This window comes from Gigantopelta aegis, chromosome 11, assembly GCF_016097555.1.
Source record: "Gigantopelta aegis isolate Gae_Host chromosome 11, Gae_host_genome, whole genome shotgun sequence".
Classification (NCBI taxonomy): Eukaryota; Metazoa; Mollusca; class Gastropoda; order Neomphalida; family Peltospiridae; genus Gigantopelta; species Gigantopelta aegis.
The window spans coordinates 24,381,267-24,402,606 of NC_054709.1; the positions used below are offsets into that span (position 1 = coordinate 24,381,267).

Genomic DNA, 21,340 nt, shown 5'->3' on the forward strand with positions numbered 1-21,340 from the left:
GTGATACTATTTTCTTTATTATCTTTAATAAAACAAGGAACTAGGCCAGTCTACGTGATACTCTTTGCTTTATTATCTTTAATAAAACAAGGGACTAGGCCAGTCTACGTTATACTCTTTTCTTTATTATCTTAATAAAACAAAGGACTAGGCCAGTCTACGTGATACTCTTTTATTTATTATTTTTAATAAAACAAGGAACTAGGCCAGTCTACGTGATACTCTTTTCTTTATTATCTTTAATAAAACAAGGGACTAGGCTAGTCTACGTTATACTCTTTTCTTTATTATCTGTAATGAGACAAGAGACTAGGCCAGTTTACGCAATACTCTTTTCTTTATTATCTTTAATAAAACAAGGAACTAGGCCAGTCTATGTTATACTCTTTTCTTTATTATCTTTAATAAAACAAAGGACTAAACAAGTTTACGTGATACTCTTTTCTTTATTATCTTTAATAAAACAAGCAATTAACTCTCCCTGCCAATACACTTAACGTTCGTTTTGTTTAACGACGCCACTAGAGTACATTATTCATCGGCTGCTGCATGTCAAAGATTTGGAAATTCTGTCATAGTCTTAGAGAGGAAACCCGCTACATTTTTTAAGTAGCAAGGGAATGGTTATGTGCCCCTCGCTAAGACAGGATATCACATACCACAGCCTTTGAAGTTTGATATAACAGTCGTGATACACTGACCGGACCATTTCAATATATACAATGTATACCACCAAATCAAAAACCATAGGTGACAATAGTAACACATGTGGCTAAAGCTCCTACATGCAGCGTATCAATCGACAAACACACCGTGGATATAAATACTACCACCCCTCACCCTTAAAGTAAACAAGAAATAAAACGGAGTTATGCTGTTTATTTCAGACATAACGGGTAGCGTCTATGACTACCCTAGTTCCGCACACAAATTGTCATGCTATTTTTAGTACATTGGTAGTTGGTAAATAGTTCAACTTAAAGTACAGGAATTTAGTGGCCACATGAACCAACATTTTATTACAACAAACACCGTCACATTTATCACCAATCACAGGACTTGTGGTATTAATCGTTCTATCAAGCATTAGGTGCACCTCAAACTTTGACCCAGCCGGATGTTATTTGGTTTAGTACTACCTCAGAGGTTCACAGCTACTAGGGTATCCACGAGTATTCGGGCACGGGACGAGTCTAGCAAGACTCGAGTCCGTTCACTGGACTCGAGTACCCGTGCAAGGAAGAGCACTCTCATTTAATTACATTTCGTTTACGTCAGTTTGCCGTATGGTTGTCACGCTTACATTGTAGGGCTATAAGACATGGGGAGGGAAAACAAAAGTCGAATAATTATATGGAATTCAATACAATGGCATGATTTGGCATCCATGTTCAGCGCTGGGATTAAGATGTATAATGCTATTTTACTTTATTCCTTAGTCTCATTATCATCTATATAAATACACATTTATTTTGTGCCAAAAAATATACATTTTGTAGGCATACATACATATTTATATATAAAATAATATAATGTGCACACTGCGGGGAATGGTATGTAGCATCGGGTTACAATCGCTAAAATTCTATAGTAAATGGGTAATGCATGCATAGCAATAATATACAATATAATAACATATGTCATGTATCAATGTTGTCTGTTCTATGCGCGGTAGCAGTTCTCAAATACTTTAATTTAAATGTTGATGGTTTATTGTAATACACATGTTTAATATATTTATCTCTTATGTTACTGAAGAAAGGACACACTAGAACAAAGTGATATTCGTGTTCTACTACATTCATATTGCACAGACGACAAATTCTATTATTCCTGTCAATATTGTGGTATCTGCCCGTTTCTATAAAGCGATTATGGGAAGATAATCTATATTTACTCAAAATATGTTTGTATTTCAAGGCAATAGGTTTCTAAAGATAAGGTTGTAAGCAATAATTATTAACAACGAATTTGTATAACAGACATTTTGGAGAATTGTTGAATACAGCATACATAGACTGGATAAACTGATTAGTCATTCTCTGTTTGAATAGTGATATAAATGTATTGTGATTTTCTACATTTTGATTATATCATATGTGACCAAAACCACTAGTGAGTAGCAGGTCTCTTATTTGACTAATCCAGTTAACAGAACGTGGCTTTCTTATGCACTCGTCATATAGGGTGTTATAACACTCTTTCAAAATACAGTTATCTGTATTCAACAAATCTATCCAATATTTAACCATACGGATGTTCCTACTTATGTACACAGGTGATCTACATTATTCAAAATAGGCCATCTAAGTGTCGGGTACTGGAGTCTCGGTCGAGTTTGACCCTCGAGTACTCGAGTCCCAATACCGGCCTTAATGCTAGTAGGTACTAAATAGTTAAAGTTTGTTTTGTTTAACGACACCACTAGAGCACATTGATTTATTAATCATCGGCTACTTGATGTCAGGTACTAAATAGAGTATAACTGATTACTGCATTAATTCATTTCAACTTATTTTCGTGCTTATATCCAATTAAGGTTCAAGCTCGCTGTCCCGGGCCCCACACTTCAGCTATCTGGGCTGTCTGTCCAGAACAGTGGGTTAGTTATTATTGGTTACTGAGAGAGAAAAGAGTGTAGTGGTCTTACACCTGAGTCGTTAAAACTCGCTCTGGGTGGGATCGATAACGGAGTGCGAACCCAGTATCTTCCAGCCTTATGTCCGATGGCTTAACCACGACGCCACCGAGGCCGGTGGTTACTGCGGGTTTTAATTACACCGCCAACCTATGTCGAGCGACGTCAGCCATTCGACCTGAACAGGAGGAAGCCGATTTCTTAAAACAGTAAATCAGTTATTTGATTTATACTGCATTCCAACGAGAATGGTCAGAAAATTATATTTATTACAGTTTTTGTAGACAAATTGAGTACCATCAACCTTGCAGAACTGGGAGTATGACGTGATACAAGATACATGATGTTATTCTTTATAAGACTTCTAATTGATAAGTAAATATATTATTTATACCTTTATCGTGACACAAAATTGTATTTGTATATACTGTACTGAAACGAATGATTTAAATAGTATGTTATTGAAAATAGTCTGAAAATGTCCAGTCCAGTCAGGCATATGTCACGTAACCTATAGTTTTGGTCAGTTAACGAAAATATAGAAATGTATCTATAGTCCGTCCCATCATTCTATAAATATGTTTGGGTTTGGGTTTTTTTTTGTAGATAATTTCAGTTTGGTTTGACGTAAGAAGAAAAGTAAAAGTGTTGTGGAAATAACAAAACAATACTATTTTTGTGTGCAATGTACAATCGGTTCAGAAAAAACCCACAAAAAACTGATAGTAAATTCCATAGCATGAAAACAGGCGTTCCTTGTGAGATGGACTATAGTCACCATATTTGCCTAGTGTACACAGAGACTGCAGGAAAAACAAAAATGTATAATGACTGTGTCATATCAAATTTGTGGTGTTGATAAGAAATTATTATAATGTACACATACTTATTCACGTACTTCTATACATAACAATATTCGGAACAAAAGAAATACAGATATTATTTCACTGTTTAAAATGTTTATTCACTTACTTTTTGGAATCACAATGTAATCATCTCCATAATCGATATTGGGCTTAACCGGAGTGACGTCATGGATGTTAGCATCATTTTCGGAATCACGTGTTTCCTGACTGGAAGGCTGCAACGAGACTTCAGTTCCTCCAAGGAGAAGACTCCCCTCCTAATATAATATTAAAAATTAAAGAAAAAAGAAAGAAAGAAAGAAAAACTTTAAAAAACTAAAACAAAACCAGAGAGAGAGAGAGAGAGAGAGAGAGAGAGAGAGAGAGAGAGAGAGAGAGAGAGAGAGAGAGAGAGAGAGAGAGAGAGAGTACAACAGCAATAGATAAGTATACAGAAGTTGTGGGATATTGAGAGAGTATTAGAGAATGACCTTTTAATTAGTACTCTATTTCCAAGTGAACTTACAAAGCATTATTTTTAATTAAAACATTCTTTCAAAGAGTGTTTTATAGGGTGTTCATTGCTTATGAAATGCTTCATAGTTGCAATTTTTTTAATAAATATTTTTTTCTATTTCAAAATTATTTTGTAGAATATTTTTCGCGGCATTGACATGTAAATTTCTTTTTTGTATTTTCATACTGTAAATATAATATTTTATGTTGATAGTCAGCCAATTTACAAAATCACCTTTTTCGTTGTTGATCATGCCTAACATAACTATGTCTCTGCTCAGAGTACTATTAATTCCAGTTTCATTTATTATCCATTCTTCTATTGCTTCCCACAGAGAATGTACTAAACTACATGGCCTCAGATTACAGTTATCTTCCCATTTGGTTGTCCAAAATCCGGAAATTTGACCGCGCAAGTAGTCTGCTGTTTGACTGTGATTATTTCATGGCAGACAGCTATGAAGTGGCAACTGTTCGACTGAAGTGACAGGGGATAGCATGTAGTTTGTAAACATGTGTAACTTGTTGACATTGAAGACTTGTTTGTGATAATTCCGGCCCAAGTAGTGCTTTTTGTGTAAAATGGGTGTACTCCGGCCTGGTTTAGAGGGTGTGTCTGTTTAAACCAATATGCTGGGAGAAAGAGCTGGACAACAGGGGTTGTCCTTTTCAGGGTATGTGTCCCCCATGTAGGCAAAGGTACATACAAAACTTCACGGGCCTGCTGATATTAATAAAAATGTTATAGCCACTAAGGCTATATAGAAACATATAGCGAAATTAATTGTGGTCTGAGACCACATTCAAATAAAAGGTGTTGTATGGTTTCAGGTGATTTGTTGCAAAAACTACAGGCATTGGAATCAATATAATTAATCATATTTAGAAATTTGTTAGTTGTAAGAATTTGGTGTATGATTTTATACTGAAAGCAAGATAATGTTGTGCTTTTGACAGATCTAAAGGGTAGAATGTAATATTTTTCCCAATCATATATATCATAGATATATTCTTCTTTAGAATATTTTATTTGTGATTTTGGAATGGTGGTTTGAGCGTTCAGTAAGTATGTTTGCAACCTTTCTGATCTTTGAACAAAACCTTTAAGTTATATGGAAGAACAGGCTTTTGTAATGCTATAAAAACGTCATCATTTAAATTATCTAGGTTGTAAATGAATGGTTTTATAGCACGGACCAATGAAGCATATTCCAGCAAATTGGTAATTATGTCATATTTCTCTATGAACTGTTCATATGTTAGAAAGTCTTCTTTTTGTTTCAACAAATCGGTAATAAAATAATACCTTTTGAGATATATCGTTTTAGTATAAATTGCTTTTTATCTATACATATTTTACTGTTAAACCAGATATTGATCTGGAGAATATCGTCTACGTTTACTGGAATTTGTTTTTCTTGTATCCTTAACCAACTAACCAAACTGTCTCTTCAAAATGTATTTTTTATTGAACTTTTTTTTACAGTATAGAAAATGGTTACCATATATAATTAAATCACGTGTTGATATATTTGTAGAAGCTTCGAACAAAATGGTCCATTTTGGGTTATTTAAAAATATCCGTCGGATCCACGAACGTTTCAAAGCTGTCATAAAATTATTTATTTTTATCATTTTGATGCCACCATTTTTATAGTCTTGCGTTATTAAGTTTCTTTTAAGTTGTTCACGGCCGCTATTCCAAATAAATTGGAAAAATAATGTATTTATATGTTTTAGCAAACGTTCGCTTGGATTTGGTAATGGTTTCAGTAGGTATGTTAGTTTAGGAACTATTAACGTTTTCAGGACTGTAATTCTTCCTAAAACAGTGAGTTTTCTGATAGACCATAGCTTCATTAATTTTTGTATTTCGATAATCTTGGGATTATAATTTAAATCAATAATTTCTTCTAGGTTAATGGAAAAGTTAATACCGAGAAGGTTAAACTGTGTACTGCCCCATTCTAGTTTCCCTCGAGTGTGTTGGTAAACTTCATTTGAAAATTTCTTGCTACCTATCCAAATAGCTTTTGATTTGGTGTAGTTAATTTTTAGGCCACATATTTGTGCATTTGTACTCAGGAGAGCCGTCTAAAATCAAACTTGTGTCGTCTGCATACTGCGATATTAAATATTTTTCACCATCTATAGTGATACCTTTTATATTACTGGAGGTTTTTTACTATGATAGCGAGGATTTCAGCACATAAAATAAATATATAAGGAGACAAAGGATCGCCTTGTCTACAGCCCCTTTCTAGTTTAAATGGCTCTGAAAGAAATCCATTCTGAATTACTCTCGATACCGAGTTACTATATAGTGTTTTAATCCAGGCTTTCATTGATGTTTAGAAGTTAAAAATGTCTAAGGTTTTATTGATAAATGACCAAGATATTGAATCAAAAGCTTTTTCGAAATCGATTAATAATAGTAAACCAGGGATATCTTGTTCTTCGGTATAATGCATAATATCATAAATTAATCTAATGTTTTTACCAATGTACCTTCCTTTAATAAAGCCTGCTTGGTCTGAGTCTATTATTTTATCAAGAACCCTTTTTATTCGATTTGCAATACAACCTGAAGCCAGTTTATATGTACAGTTTAGGAGAGTTATTGGTCGCCAGTTTTTTAGAAATTGTTTAGGTTTGTTTGGTTTCGGGATACATGTTATGATTCCTAATTTTTGAACATTAGACATTTCTTTCTTAGCATAACTGTAATTGATAGACTGAACAATAAAATGTCCAAGATCTATCCAGAAAAAATTGAAAAATTCGGCAGTAAACCCATCCGAACCAGGACTCTTATTATTTTTAATATGTTTAAGACACGTTAATACTTCCGAGTGTATTATTTCCCCCTCTAATGTTTCTGCATCTTCGTTTGTTAGGATATTAAAATTATAATTTGCAAGTGTTTCCATAATATCATTATCATTTTGTCCAGGTGCAATTGAGTAGAGGTTTTGGTAAAAAGCTTTAGTTTCTTTTAGGATTTCTTCCTGATCTTTAACTATTGTTCCATTTTCTAGTTTTATTTTTGAAATTAGTTTACTAAAGTAGTTTCTGCTTTCTAAATTATAGAAATATTCTGTTGGTTTTTCGCCCTCTTCGATCCATTTTGTTCTTGACCTTATATAATGTCCTTTAAGTTTTTGTTTTCTTAGCTCTTGTAATTCAAACTTTTTTGATTCAATCTGTTCTAAATCAATCATCTTTTCATCTTCTAATAATTTAATGTTATCACGATTCATCACGATTTTTTTTTCTTAAAAACTGAAAATGATATAGTTTTGCCTCTTATTTCCATCAATAACATTTCCAAGAAAAGTTGACTATCTATGGAAAACTGAATTTCATCTTTTGGTACAGAATCTAAGATTTCATAATTATATATAGGGACGGCATACTGCCGTATTATGTTCGATATGGTTTCCTTCACCATCTTACAATATTCTGTATCTCTAAGTAATGAATTATTAAACTTCCAAAGTCCTGGACCCTTTTTCATTTGAATTAACTTTATATTTAAAACTACTGCTGAATGGTCAGAACGATAATTATTTTCCACTATAACCTTTTCTACCATTGAAATCAAATTATTGGACATTAGAAAGAAATCGAGTATAGCTTGTTTTAAAGGAGGTTTTTTTTTTCAAGTATACCTTCTAAGATTAGGATACTGGTTTAAAACTAAATTGAAATCTCCACACATTATATATTTTTCATTTTGGAAGTCTTCAATACTTTCAAAAATATGTTTATAAAATTGTGGATAATCTAATTTAGGGGCATATATAGTAATGAACGTTAGTCTTTCTCCTTCTATTGTTATATCTGTAACAATATAGTTTCCCGAGTTGTCCATTTTAACTTTATGTAAAATATATTCAAAATTATTATTGATCATAATTGCCATACCTCGAGAATTTCCAGTGTAAGAATTAAATAGACATTTATATGCCCATTGTGTCTGTATATAGGGTTCTAACTGTGACGTAAAGTGTGTGTCTTGTAAACAATATATGCTATGTTTCTTGCATTTTAAATAGTTCTTATCTCCGAGTCCCTGGCAGTTAAGTGTTCTATTCTATTTTTGAAATTTATTATAAATCTAGGTTTTTGTTTCAAGTTCGTATTTTTGTGGTTTATATTGGTCTTTATTTAATTTTTCTGTGAATGTAGCTTATTTGGAAATATATAGTTAATAAGACGATATCTAATTCTAACACTCCCCCAGAAGAAAATGTAAAAGAAAGATATAAAGTGGTGAGTAAGAAATAAATACTTATATTTACAATGTTGGTGCAACAAGGTATAGAGCGCAAATAGGACAGAATAAGTGAGAAACAATAGTGTAAAATAATGAGAAAGTATAAAGTAAAAACTCATGGTCAAGGGTTAGGCCCCTTTCCCCGACCTTAAACAATTTGTTATCGTATCTATAACGCTACAGTGACTAATACTAGTTAGAGATAATTACTATTTTCAGAAAAGTTTGCAAGTTCGTAGGGTAGCACTGTAATACATAATTATATACATAATCTCATCCTTACAATATAAAACAATTAATAAGAAACACTGTACTATAATTAACAACATTTCAAAAAGCCCGAATGAATTAATTGATGATAAATACCTGACTGATTGAAATTTAAAAAAAAAAAACCCAAACAAAACAAACAAACAACAAACAATAATAATAATAATAAAAAAAAAAAAAAAAAAAAAAAAAAAAAAAAAAAAATCAATCAATCAATCAATATCAACCAATTATTCAATCAATCAATCAGTCAATCAATCAAATAAATAATAATACAAACATGATTATTAGTATATACATGTATAAGCACACCTACATATACATTTACATACAACTACCCATATAGACATACATATATCTTTATACACACATGTATACATACACACACACACACACATACTTATACACACATAAATACACACATATACACAAAGATGCACACACAGATATATATATATATATATATATATATATATATATATATATATATATATATATATATACATACACACATACATATACATGAATATACACACACATAAATACATACATGCAAACACGCACACACACAAACACACACACACACACACACACACACACACATTTTCATATTAATTGATCATCATAATACAGATGAAAGAAAGAAAATATATAGGTAAAAAAAAAAAAAAAAAAAAAAAAAAAAAACGAAATTGTAATGCCTTCAAAATGGCAGTACTAAATCGCATGTATATAACATTGCATAAATATAAAAATGAACACCAAATCACAAAACAACGCTTTGTACTGTGAAACTGTCTAGTTTAGATACAAATTGGCATGCATTCTTTTCTAATATGTCTCGTCGTCTTCCGTGTCAGAATCATAAGTCTTTTCTGTTAAGAAGACAGCGGGTTGGACACGAGTTATTTGGTCATTTGTTTTTAATTTGACGTAAAACTGGGTATCATTTGTCCATGCCACTGAAACATTTTCATGCTCCTGTAGTTTTTTTTTAAGTAGGAAACATTTTTTTTTAAGTTAGGTCCTCACTAATTCCAATATGTGTTCCTTTCAGCTTCCGTCGGTGCAGAAGGGCTTGATTCTTGTGGATTCTGGATAGGAATTTGGCAATGTTGGTCGGGTTTTCCCCGTTCATATTTTCCAATGCGGTGGGCGATATCAATATCTGCGTTGGTAATAGTTACACCTATTTTTGTAAGGACACCCACCGTCTTTTCCACGGACTCTTCTGCTGTTTCATATTTATTAATATTTATTAATATTTATTAATAAATTAATGTCAATCGACCGTTGACTGATTCCAAAACATTAACAAATGTTGATGGTAATAAAATTAAAGATGTAATAGGTTACACGAAAAGCTGTTTCCAATCTGATTTCTTTTTTCGAGATTTGTTAAAAAAAAAGTTTTTCTTTTCTTTTCTGAAAACCGTAACTTTGGACATAGACAATAGCAGTCGAAATCTAACGGAAGGAAGGACATTTTTTATTTAAAGACGCACTAAACACATTTTATTTACGGTTGCGTCGAACATATGGTTACGGTCCACACAGTACTGATAAAGGAAACCCGCTGTCGCCACTTCATGGGCTACTCTTTTCGATTAGCAGCAAGGGATCTTTTTTATATGCACTTTCCCACAGACAGGAAAGAACATACCACGGCCTTTGACCAGTTGTGATGCAGTGGTTGGAACGAGAAAAACCAATCAATTGAATGGATCCGGCGCACCTCAGGAGAGCACTCAACCGACCTGATTTTGTGTTGATTAATTCAAAACGTATTTGACGATATACGGTAATTAGGGATAACTTACCAAGTCGAAGTTGTTGGGGTCTGATTCTCGTTTTCTGACTACAACGGAAGCACCCAGCCTTCTATCAATATACACCGCAGCGTCCTGGTGAAACGAGATGTATTAACAGATCATTCACAGAGGATAGCAAATCAGCATTGTTCAAATAACATTTAGCTGACGAGTTGCAGTCTAATGTTAAATGAACATGACCATCATCATCATCATCGCCATCATCATCATCATCATCATCATTAATGTCACCATCAAAGCAATGAATATAATAATAATAATAATAACAACAACAATAATAACAATTAATAATAACAACAACAATAGTAATAACAACATCAAAAACAACAATAACAATACTACTACTGCTACTACTAGTACTACTACTACTACTACTAGTACTACTACTACTACTACTACTACTAATAATAATAATAGCAACAGCAACAAAAAAAACCCACTAATAATAATAAGAAGAAGAAGAACAACAACAACAACAACAACAACAACAAATTTACATATAGTATTTAGAGAATACTCAACTCACTACTCGGCAATACCGTTTATCTTGCACTCGTGAATTGATGTTGGACAACATCAATTCACGAGTGCTAGATAAACGGTATTGCCGAGTATCGAGTTGGGTATTCTATTTATTACCCATTTTCAATATTTATCATTTTATGGAAGATTTTCGAACAATACTGTTGTAGAAAATAAGTTTGCAAGTTGAGAACAAGAGGCAGCGTTGCGTCATAGCTGTGATGTAAGTATCACTGATGACGTAAGTATCGCTGATGGCGTAAGTTAGTTGTTGACATGACTTCCACCATGGAAACTATTCTTACCCATAATTAACCGCCTATAGGAAAGCACTGTTTATGACGTTTTTCTTTCTTTCCCTAGGGAATGATCAGTTTTCTTTCCCTACTTCTCTCTGTCCAGGGCACCAGACTCAATTTCAAGTGACGTCACACGCATGCAATTTGTATGGCGTTGCCATGGTGTTACTGTCTCAGGTTCTATTAGAGTCTCGAGTCTAGAATCTAAACGTTTTATAAGCACCAGGCCATATCCATGGTAATAATTATATTTACGACACACCAGTGTAAGATATTACTCATGTCATAACAATTAGTCGATATCTAATTAGTGCAATATTGACACGCGTAGACTTGCGGGATAATGAATGACGTCAGAATTCGAAGGACATCACTTTGCATCTCGCTGCAATACAATAAACTGGGTGCATGGCGCGTCCTTTTTTTTTCGAAAGCTAAAAACTATTGACTGCAAAATTGCTGTTAAAATGTTTTGTTCTGAGATTATTAACGTATCTAACAGTGTTTGTACAAAATTGTGTAATTTAAAAGGGTACCATTACAAAATATAGCCATAATTGAAACTGCGATAAAATAGGTCGTTATATTTGGGCCTATTGTGCACGGAGCCAAAACAATGTTGTCGATTAGCTACTCTTCTTTACAACCCTATGTATAAAAAGTCAGCGTCACATCTAGTCAATCCCATTAACTCCGTCTTTGTTTGTCCGATTAGCAATACAGCCATTATTATGAATTTCAAAACCTCATTAACTAACAATTAATGCAAGCTTCGCACCAAAATCTAAACTGTACATTGATGACGTACCATTGCTCACTGTGACATAGATCACTTGCTGACCCAATTCGTAGACAAATAACCTGTAGTAGGTCCCGTCATCTGCTTACTTTTTGCCTGGTGCTTATAGAACTTTTAGAGTCTAGACTCGATACTCTAATAGAGACTGAGACACTACTGCCACGACAACGCCATACAAATTGTATGTGTGTGACGTCATTAGAGATTGAGTATGGACTTAAAGGCACGGGTCCTGCGTTGCGGCTTATTTGCAGTTGGTTTGTAATAAATAAAATACTAAGGTAGCTTGCCTGTTATACCACTTTTATGAAACTCGTGAACAGTTTTGTTCTCTGACTTGCTTTCGCTCGTCAGATATTAAAACTGTTCACTAGTTTAAAAAACCCGGTATGACAGCCAAGCTCGTTTACTATTATATATATATATATATATATATATATATATATATATATATATATATATATATATATACATATACATATACATATATATTATTCATTGTGAACATACAAAAATCAATAGCCTTTGCTATCTACCAACTTGAAACGTCTAACTGATATTACACATTGAGGTATCACTATGTACCTGTATGGAAGAAACGTCATGTTTCACGGTTCCGTGTGCCGTCAGTGACGAAGTTTCAGTGATGGGAACTTTGCGCAACTGCAGGTGCACTTCCTGTCCCCGATCTTTCATGCGCATGTATAAAGCAAGCGGCATCTGTTCATCCGGTGACCGTTTATGAAGATCGTGATGGAACATTTTATCTTCTATTCGTTCGATGATAACACTTCCTGCAATGAAAAAGAACTTATATATCAATCAAAATAATTAAAGGCATAGACGATGTTTTCAGTATTCTTTTTTTTTTTAATGTCAATTAATTCAACTCCGCTGTCACTGACACTGTCGACTAGTTCTAATGGCGAAAACAAGCTCACACGCAAACTAGGGCCGACGTGAATGGTCTGATGAGTGTGCATTAGTTGCTTTTTTCACAAATCGCTTCATTTGCACGCTTTGCGCGTGCTTTTCGTGTCCACTACGCGCAATTTCCCTATAATTGGAGCTTGCGTTCGTCTATGGTTCACATTTAGGAGATCACCTGTTTCCATTGTTTTCTTCGAGAGGTGATATCGTCTAATTGACGATGGATTGACTGATGACCACCGAGCCGCGTAGCGACGAGTCTGCCTATCCACCGTCAATTAGACGATATCACATCGAGAAGAAAAACAGAATGGAAACTGGTGATCATCATTGTAAAACACTTTACTTTTTACATTTTTTAATTTTATTTTCTGTAAATTATATATGTTTTATTTTTAATGTAATATAAATAGCGAACTATTTTCATTCACGAAAATCTCCGATGTTACTCTTCCACATTTTGTAAAACGGGTCTGTAACTGAATGACGTCAATCGATAGGATCGTTCCAGCTAGTTCACACCGACTGGTATATCAAAGGCCGTGATACGTACTACCCTGTCCGTGGGATGGTGCATATAAAAGATCCCTTGCTGCTAATCGAAAAGAGTAACCCATGAAGTGACGACAACGGGTTTCCTCTCTATATCTGTGTGGTCCTTAATCATATGTCTGACGCCATATAACCGTAAATATAATGTGTTGAGTGCGTCGTCAAATAAAACATTTCTTTCTTTCTTTTAATCGATAGGAAGAGTCCATCATGGGGGAAACGAAGTTGGAAGTGAATGTTCAAAACTAGTTATATGACAAATACTTTAGTGTATTTGAACCAATTTATATATATATATATATATATATATATATATATATATATATATATATATATATATATATATATATATAGGCGCAAAAACAACAACAACATAATGCTTTAAAATTAAAGCAATACCAATAAACCACTTTTAATGGAAGAACATAACATTTCAAACACCCTGCAATATGGAACGGTCTGAAATGTAAACTTGTAAAAATGTTTGTCGTTTTTATTTATTATGCTACATTGCTAATTCATATTTGTTGTGTGATAATGGTGGTGAATTTCAACAGCCTGTCATGTTAAAGGTAGGTGTTATTTGAGTAATTTTGTTGATGATGTGTTTGTTGTAATATTTGTGTTTTGCAAGTTCGTTTTAAAACTTTGAGGGGTCACTTGTCGCGTTTTTAATTTGGGGTTTACACAATGACTTTTCACTGCTAGGTGCACTTAAGGGATCAATATTTTCATCAATTGTCGTTGAACTTTTTAATAGTTGCGTTTTTGTTTGTCAGTTGAATCATGGTTGTACGTGGCAATGCTTATTTCGTTTTCTTTTCTTTTTTATTGTCCCCAGAGCATTAGACAGTGCCAGTGTTGGGGAACCCTGAGCCCTGATACACCGCCTTACAATGTATCTTAAATTTAATATACATCCATGTGTAAACATACATACGCATGCACGCACGCACGCACGTACACACTCTCATTACATTCTGGCAATGCTTATTTCAGTTCCTCCGTATCAATGTCGTTTATGTTGGCAAAGCGTGAGTTATCGGTGTCGTCGGCTGTCAGTGACTGTACATTCTCGATCAGTTGATTTCGCTCAACAGGACGATTGTTAGTTGAAATTCTGCTTGAAGAGGCCGATGCAGCAAACGTTGTAATATCGTCTGGAGAGCATTCTTCAGGGTCATTTTCTGGTCCAAATATTTCTTCCAATTGACCCAAATTAAACGACCCGGCGTCTTCTATGCGTACGCCATCCATATTTACAAACAGTGACACGTCACCGCGTATGAATACATGTAAACAACGTTACAGTAGGCACATTGACTTTCGGATGTGGTATGTCATAGAATGAACCACTTGTAATCAGCCAATCAAAATGCTTGATTTCTTACAGGTATTTTACAATCCGAATTCGACGATGGTGTGACGTCAAGTGACTACTGAAGATCGGGGAAGAGCTCTTGATTGGCAGTACACAAAGAACTATTACTCTGAGACTTGGTGTCCGTCAGAGCGTCGTTGGTCGACTTTGGCAACGGTACCAAGCAAATAATTCATCCACGTTCGGGAAGACCCCGAATCACGACAAATAGAGAGCTCTGCTACGCCACCAATATGGTTTTTCGTCGACGCACAATCACTGCACGGCGATTACATGACAATCTGCAGATTACGACTGGAACTCTAGTGTCTGATCAAACCATACGCAATCGTCTGAGAGGCAATAATTTGCGCTGCCGACGCCAGGTTGTTCGACCACCACTCCTACCACGCCAAAGAAAGGCCAGACGTGACTGGTGCACCTTTCATCTGCGGTAGCAACGTGTTCAGTGTGGTCGAGTGCTATTCACAGATGAATCCAGGTTCAGTCTCCAGTTCAACGACTGTCGGGTTCGCATCTACAGACATCCAGGAGAGCGCTTCGCTAACGTTAACGTCAGACAACGTCACCGGTTAGGTGGAGGCAGCATCATGGTGTGGGACGGCATCTCTAGCCATCACAGGACCCCTCTCTACGTGGTGGATGGCAATCTGGGTCGAATCCGCTATCTGAACGAGATTATCTGGTCGTTGGTCCTCTCAGGCCTGCAACAGATTGGAGGCGGGACAGTTCTGCAGGACGACAATGCCATCAATAAATCATCAATCTAATTCACTCTGAAACTGATATGGTTATTACTGTTTGACCCTTAAAATCTTTTGATGAGTATATTTATGCCAAAAACCACAGGCCATAACAAACATTTGGATTTTAGACCAAGTGTCTTATATGTGAGGACAAGGACAGGTTGCACGGAAGACCGCCCTCCGTGGTGTAGTGGTTAACCCATCGGACTTAAGGCTGGTAGGTACTGGGTTCGCATCCCGGTTCCGGCTCCCACCCAGAGCGAGTTTTTCAGTTCGTCAATATTAATTTGATAATACATGTAGCTCTGATAGTGTATTCGACAAATTTCGTTTCGTTTCGTTTCGTATGCTGCCGATCATGGTTTAAAATACAGGTTCATTTGAACATTGAAGGTCTAGTTGTCTAAGGTACTGAAAGCTCGTAAGTAAAGTGAACTATATTAAAGATGACGTGTATCGAATCCTCAGTTAGACATTATCTCGTAGGTTTTTTTTTTTTTTTTTTTAAATGACAGACCCAGTTTTTACACACTGATAATTGGAATCAGATATTACTTAGATTCGTTGTTTAGGTTATCCATTTCCGTACAACAGTAGTGTTTCTGGTCATATTGCTGGTTTCGAAAAGAGTAGCCCATGAAGTGGCGACAGCGGTTTTCCTCACTCTCTCTCTCTATATATATAGTCCTTAACCATATGTTTGACGACATATAACCGTAAATAAAATGTTTTGAGTGTGTCGTTAAATAAAACATTTCTTTCTTTCTTTGTAGATTAACCATACTTAGGGTCTACACTCAAAGGTTGAAACTAGGATCTGCGACTTGAAAAAGATTAACACAGTGCAAATACGAATCTGTCTGGAACCAACCATCTGGTACATACAACAAACAAACTCTTTTTATTTCAAATCACTCACCTCAACTTTAATGGTACAATGTAATATCAATATCAATATATATATATATATATATATATATATATATATATATATATATATAGAGAGAGAGAGAGAGAGAGAGAGAGAGAGAGAGAGAGAGAGAGAGAGAGAGAGAGAGAGAGAGGAATTGTAGGCCCTCCAAAGATTTTTTTTTAATTTACATAAATAAAATCTACATAAATAAAATAAAGTAATATTTACTTTTCTTTCCTTCAACGAAATGTGCGTCAAGCAATGATGTTCCCAAACCAGAGCACACAGCTAGAAGTAACAGAAACATTTCCATTTTGCTTCAAGATTAATGAGCACCGCTATTAATTACCTTATATATACATAAATATATATACATATACACACTTATATTTTTTCACGTACGTTTGATGACGTTTACCAATAACACCACAAGACCAGCCTATCCATCTACGCATGATTCCATGTTCTATTACATAGGACCAATCAACATGATTGTGTTATTTGTCGTAAAGACGATTGGTGGACAGTAAAAAGACGTAATTGTGATGCACTAACATCTCCGTGAAGTATGATAAAATGTGTTAGGCCAAACAAAATAATAGTTGTGGTTTCGATTACCCGGCCGTCCCTAGAAAAACCGTGCGATCTTAACGTTTGTAAAGAAAATGTTCTGAGGTGTCGATAAACAAATACAGGTAAATGAAAAATATTTTGTGAACAACAAAATATTGCGAAAACTGCGACTGAACAATGATCACAATGCTTTATTCACGCAATAATATGGTGACTTTGCTACAAGTAAAACAGCAGTAAATAAATACATTAGTTTCTTACACACCCATTGGTGAGAACATCGTGCATTATTTTTGATAACACATGGTTTGTTAACACACGTACGTGTGTTAACAATTTCAAGACATACGACTGGCTGCTCCTAGGTGATGACCAGGTCACTAGTGCCAAACATCCAATGAAAAACAACACGGTGGAAATATATTACACTGTGACGTATAGTTAACCTGACAATCATGTGTCTGTGACGCATAAGTTAGCTACAAGTGCAATGGCCATAAATAACTTGTAGTCGAAAAGGATGTTAAAATTTGCTTAAATCCTGGGATTTTTTTTAGGATATGTAAGAAAATAGAATAATACATTCGTGTCCGTTAGATATCATTTACATTACAACTTGTTGTTTAAAAACGGATATAACTCGCTTTCACTCGTTAGATACATTTTAAAACAACTCGTTTTGAGATAAATGCTATCTAACGGCCACTCAATGTATTATTCTCTATGTATTGCATTATCACCATGTCATTCAGTGAACGGAAACCCTGGTAAAAATTTGATTCATCGTATTTTATCTACTTTTGATAAATGGTCACAGTATTGTTTTTGGGTCGTAGACTCATATTCAGATCAGAGAAAGCAAAACCCACAAAAGCCATCCTTGGTGCATCCCAAAATCAAACTAAATATTTTTATGGTCAAACTTCACTAAGTAGATTAGTGTTCATGTGAGTACATTCAAGATGGCCGCTAATATAAAAACCTGGCCTTTAACTTAGATTGATTTGACTTGTAATTGTCATACGATGTAATCTTAGTGTTTACTCAAAGGTTTGGGGTTCAATGAAGTTTTTTTATTGAACATGTTAATACTATTAAAAATATACTATAGATTTTAATGTATACAGTTTGTTGCCACATATTGACATGTTGAGCCTAGTCAGTATTATGAAGTACTATTGTAAGAAAGGGCAAACCCCAATTGTCAGCCAATTTTATCAGACGTTTTGTTTAGATAATTTGGTGATTTGACAGTCGAATGTGTTTAACAAAAATACTAAACTAGGTATTTCCTTGTAGAATGGCTCTCTAGCCAGTCCTGAATGTTGGATCAGGTGTGAAAACAAGCGACCGTCCAGCCCCCCCCCCCCCCCTCCCCAAAACAAAAAAAAAGAAGAAGAGAAAAGAAGACATGAAGTCAATGACAGGACATTGTGTCACCATTATTTGGCTTCGTACACAATCAGTTTTAGATATGTTACCGCCATTGCACTTCATATCTATTTTTAACCACCGACGAAGGGACACTGACCTCAATAATTATTTCGTAATCATTTACAATTGGAGCATGAACTTGTTCACACAAATATAAATATGATTTCTGTAAATTTACTGTAACTAAATACAGTGGTTTGGTGTTGTTGTTTTGTTGTTTTTAGTTTTTATTACAGCGAAAACATTACTTTTATGGTTTCTGTAGATCTATATATTTTAAGGCTATTCATTCATTCATTCATTTATTCATTCATCCATTTCAACTTAATTTCGTGTTCATATCCAATTAAGGTTCAAGCACGCTGTTCTGTGCAAACAACTCAGCTATCTGGGCTGTCTAGGATAGTGGGTTAGTGGTTAGTGAGAGAGAAGTCGGTGTAGTGGGCTTACACCTACCCATTGTTAGTGGTTAGTGAGAGAGAAGTCGGTGTAGTGGACTTACACCTGCCTATTGTTAGTAGTTAGTGAGAGAGAACTCGGCGTAGTGGTCTTACACCTGTCCATTGTTAGTGGTTAGTGAGAGAGAAGTCGGCATAGTGGTCTTACACCTGTCCACTGTTAGTGGTTGGTGAGAGAGAAGTCGGTGTAGTGGTCTTACACCTGCCCATTGTTCGTGGTTAGTGAGAGAGAAGTCGGTGTAGTGGTCTTACACCTGCCCACTGTTAGTGGTTAGTGAGAGAGAAGTCGGCGTAGTGGTCTTACACCCGGCCATTGTTAGTGGTTAGTGAGAGAGAAGTCGGCGTAGTGGTCTTACCCACTGTGTCATTAAAACTCGCTCTGGCTGGGAATCGGTACCGGGTTGCGAACCCAATGCCTACCAGCCTGTAGTCCGATGACTTAACCACAACACCGGCGATGCCAGTGCTTTAAGGCTATGTATATAACAAACGTACATATTTAATTAATTTATGGTGACAAATGGCTGCATGTATCCAGCGGAGAACTGACATGGCGTGATCTAAAAATCGTTAAATCGATTGCTACCAACGGCGCCTTCCTGCCAACATCTGTGGGACAAACTCGTTGGAAAACAGCATTGGTTTTGTTTAACGACACCACTAGAGCACACTAATTAATCACCCATCGGATATTGGTTGCAAAACAGCATTGGTTTTGTTTAACGACACCACTAGAGCATATTGATTAACCAACCATCGGCTATTGGTTGCAAAACATCGAGTACGTAAGAAAATATTATGTCGTTTAATGTTACTGTCCCTGTGAAATGTTTAAATCAAAATGCTGGCAAACTCAGAATGGGAGCGAATAATGAAAAATTGAAAAACTAGAGGTAACATGATGTTACGGAAAGTGTTAATGTTGTATTTATTAATGCAGTTCAACAATTATTATTGTAAGTGGATGTTTGAAAACTAAGGAAACGACCTACCCTAAAAGTGGGCAAACATCCGTCATGCGCAGAACGTATTTCCTAGTGACCTGATAACACATAGCAACGCCAATGTTATCATGCTAGCAACGGAAGTGATATCAGGCAGTGACATAATAACACTTCGAATTATCATGTAAGGGTCATCAGGTCACAGGACGCATGGCTGCATGATAAATAATACATAGAGGCTATTACCAGTGTGATTCGGTATCATCAATACTAGGCCCGTATGCCGGAGGGGGGGGGGGTGCAAAGGGTGCGTACGCACCCCCCCCCCCATAATGTGCCGAGGTCCGTCCGTGGATGTGTAAAAAAAAAAAATAGTCCGACGATGTGAACTGTATGAAGAACTGTCACGGGGATCCTGATAACACCCGCAACTGAATAAAACACGATTATCCAAATATCTCTTCTAACTGTATATGTATTAGATCTCTCTGTATCGGGCAGTCTATACCCGAGTGGCTCGGCTCTAGGTATAATCAGATATAAGATCTTATATATATATATATATATATATATATATATATATATATATATATATATATATACATATATATACATATATATATATATATATATAGCACGTTTAGTTCATGAGAAAACACAACACAACACAATACACTTTGGAATCTGTATTAACACTACGCTGATAAATGTACTTGCCGCAGTAGTTAATTAACAACAACAATATAATAACAACCCAGAGCTAATCACTTAATTAGTTAATCACTAGGTGTCTAGTTTACACAATATTCTAATCACTTCACCGTGATACAACACACACGCGTGTGATAATTGAGAAACGCTGCCAGCGGAACTTAATTAATAAAGGAATTACAACTGATTAATTTTTAATTAACCCTTAAATACTCATTCAGTAACCTTGTAATACAGAATTAATACTGGTACATATCACAATAAAAAAAGTTTGTTTTATTTAACGACGCCACTAGAGCACATTGATTTTTAATCTTATCATCGGCTATTGGACGTCAAACATATGGTCATTCTGACACTGTTTTTAGAGGAAACCCGCTGTCGCCACATAGGCTACTCTTCTTTACGACAGGCAGCAAGGGATCTTTTATTTGCGCTTCCCACAGGCAGGATAGCACAAACCATGGCCTTTGTTGAACCAGTTATGGATCACTGGTCGGTGCAAGTGGTTTACACCTACCCATTGAGCCTTGCGGAGCACTCACTCAGGGTTTGGAGTCGGTATCTGGATTAAAAATCCCATGCCTCGACTGGGATCCGAACCCAGTACCTACCAGCCTGTAGACCGATGGCCTGCCACGACGCCACCGAGGCCGGTCATATCACAATAAAGACAATGACCTACAGTTTACCTAGGT

At 35.4% G+C, this 21,340-nt stretch overlaps 1 protein-coding gene across 1 annotated transcript in view; it reads right to left on the bottom strand.

The window, feature by feature from the left end:
* Window positions 1-16,897, bottom strand: part of LOC121384976 (A disintegrin and metalloproteinase with thrombospondin motifs 4-like) — a 40,381-nt gene extending 23,484 nt beyond the window's left edge. The window contains exons 1-4 of the mRNA XM_041515485.1: window positions 16,751-16,897; window positions 12,586-12,794; window positions 10,369-10,452; window positions 3,611-3,761 (exon numbers count right to left, since the gene is read on the bottom strand). Coding sequence (XP_041371419.1) covers window positions 3,611-3,761; window positions 10,369-10,452; window positions 12,586-12,794; window positions 16,751-16,835 — 529 coding nt within the window. The 5' untranslated portion in view covers window positions 16,836-16,897. The remainder of the gene's footprint in view (window positions 1-3,610; window positions 3,762-10,368; window positions 10,453-12,585; window positions 12,795-16,750) is intronic.
* Between the last annotated feature and the right edge of the window lie 4,443 nt (window positions 16,898-21,340).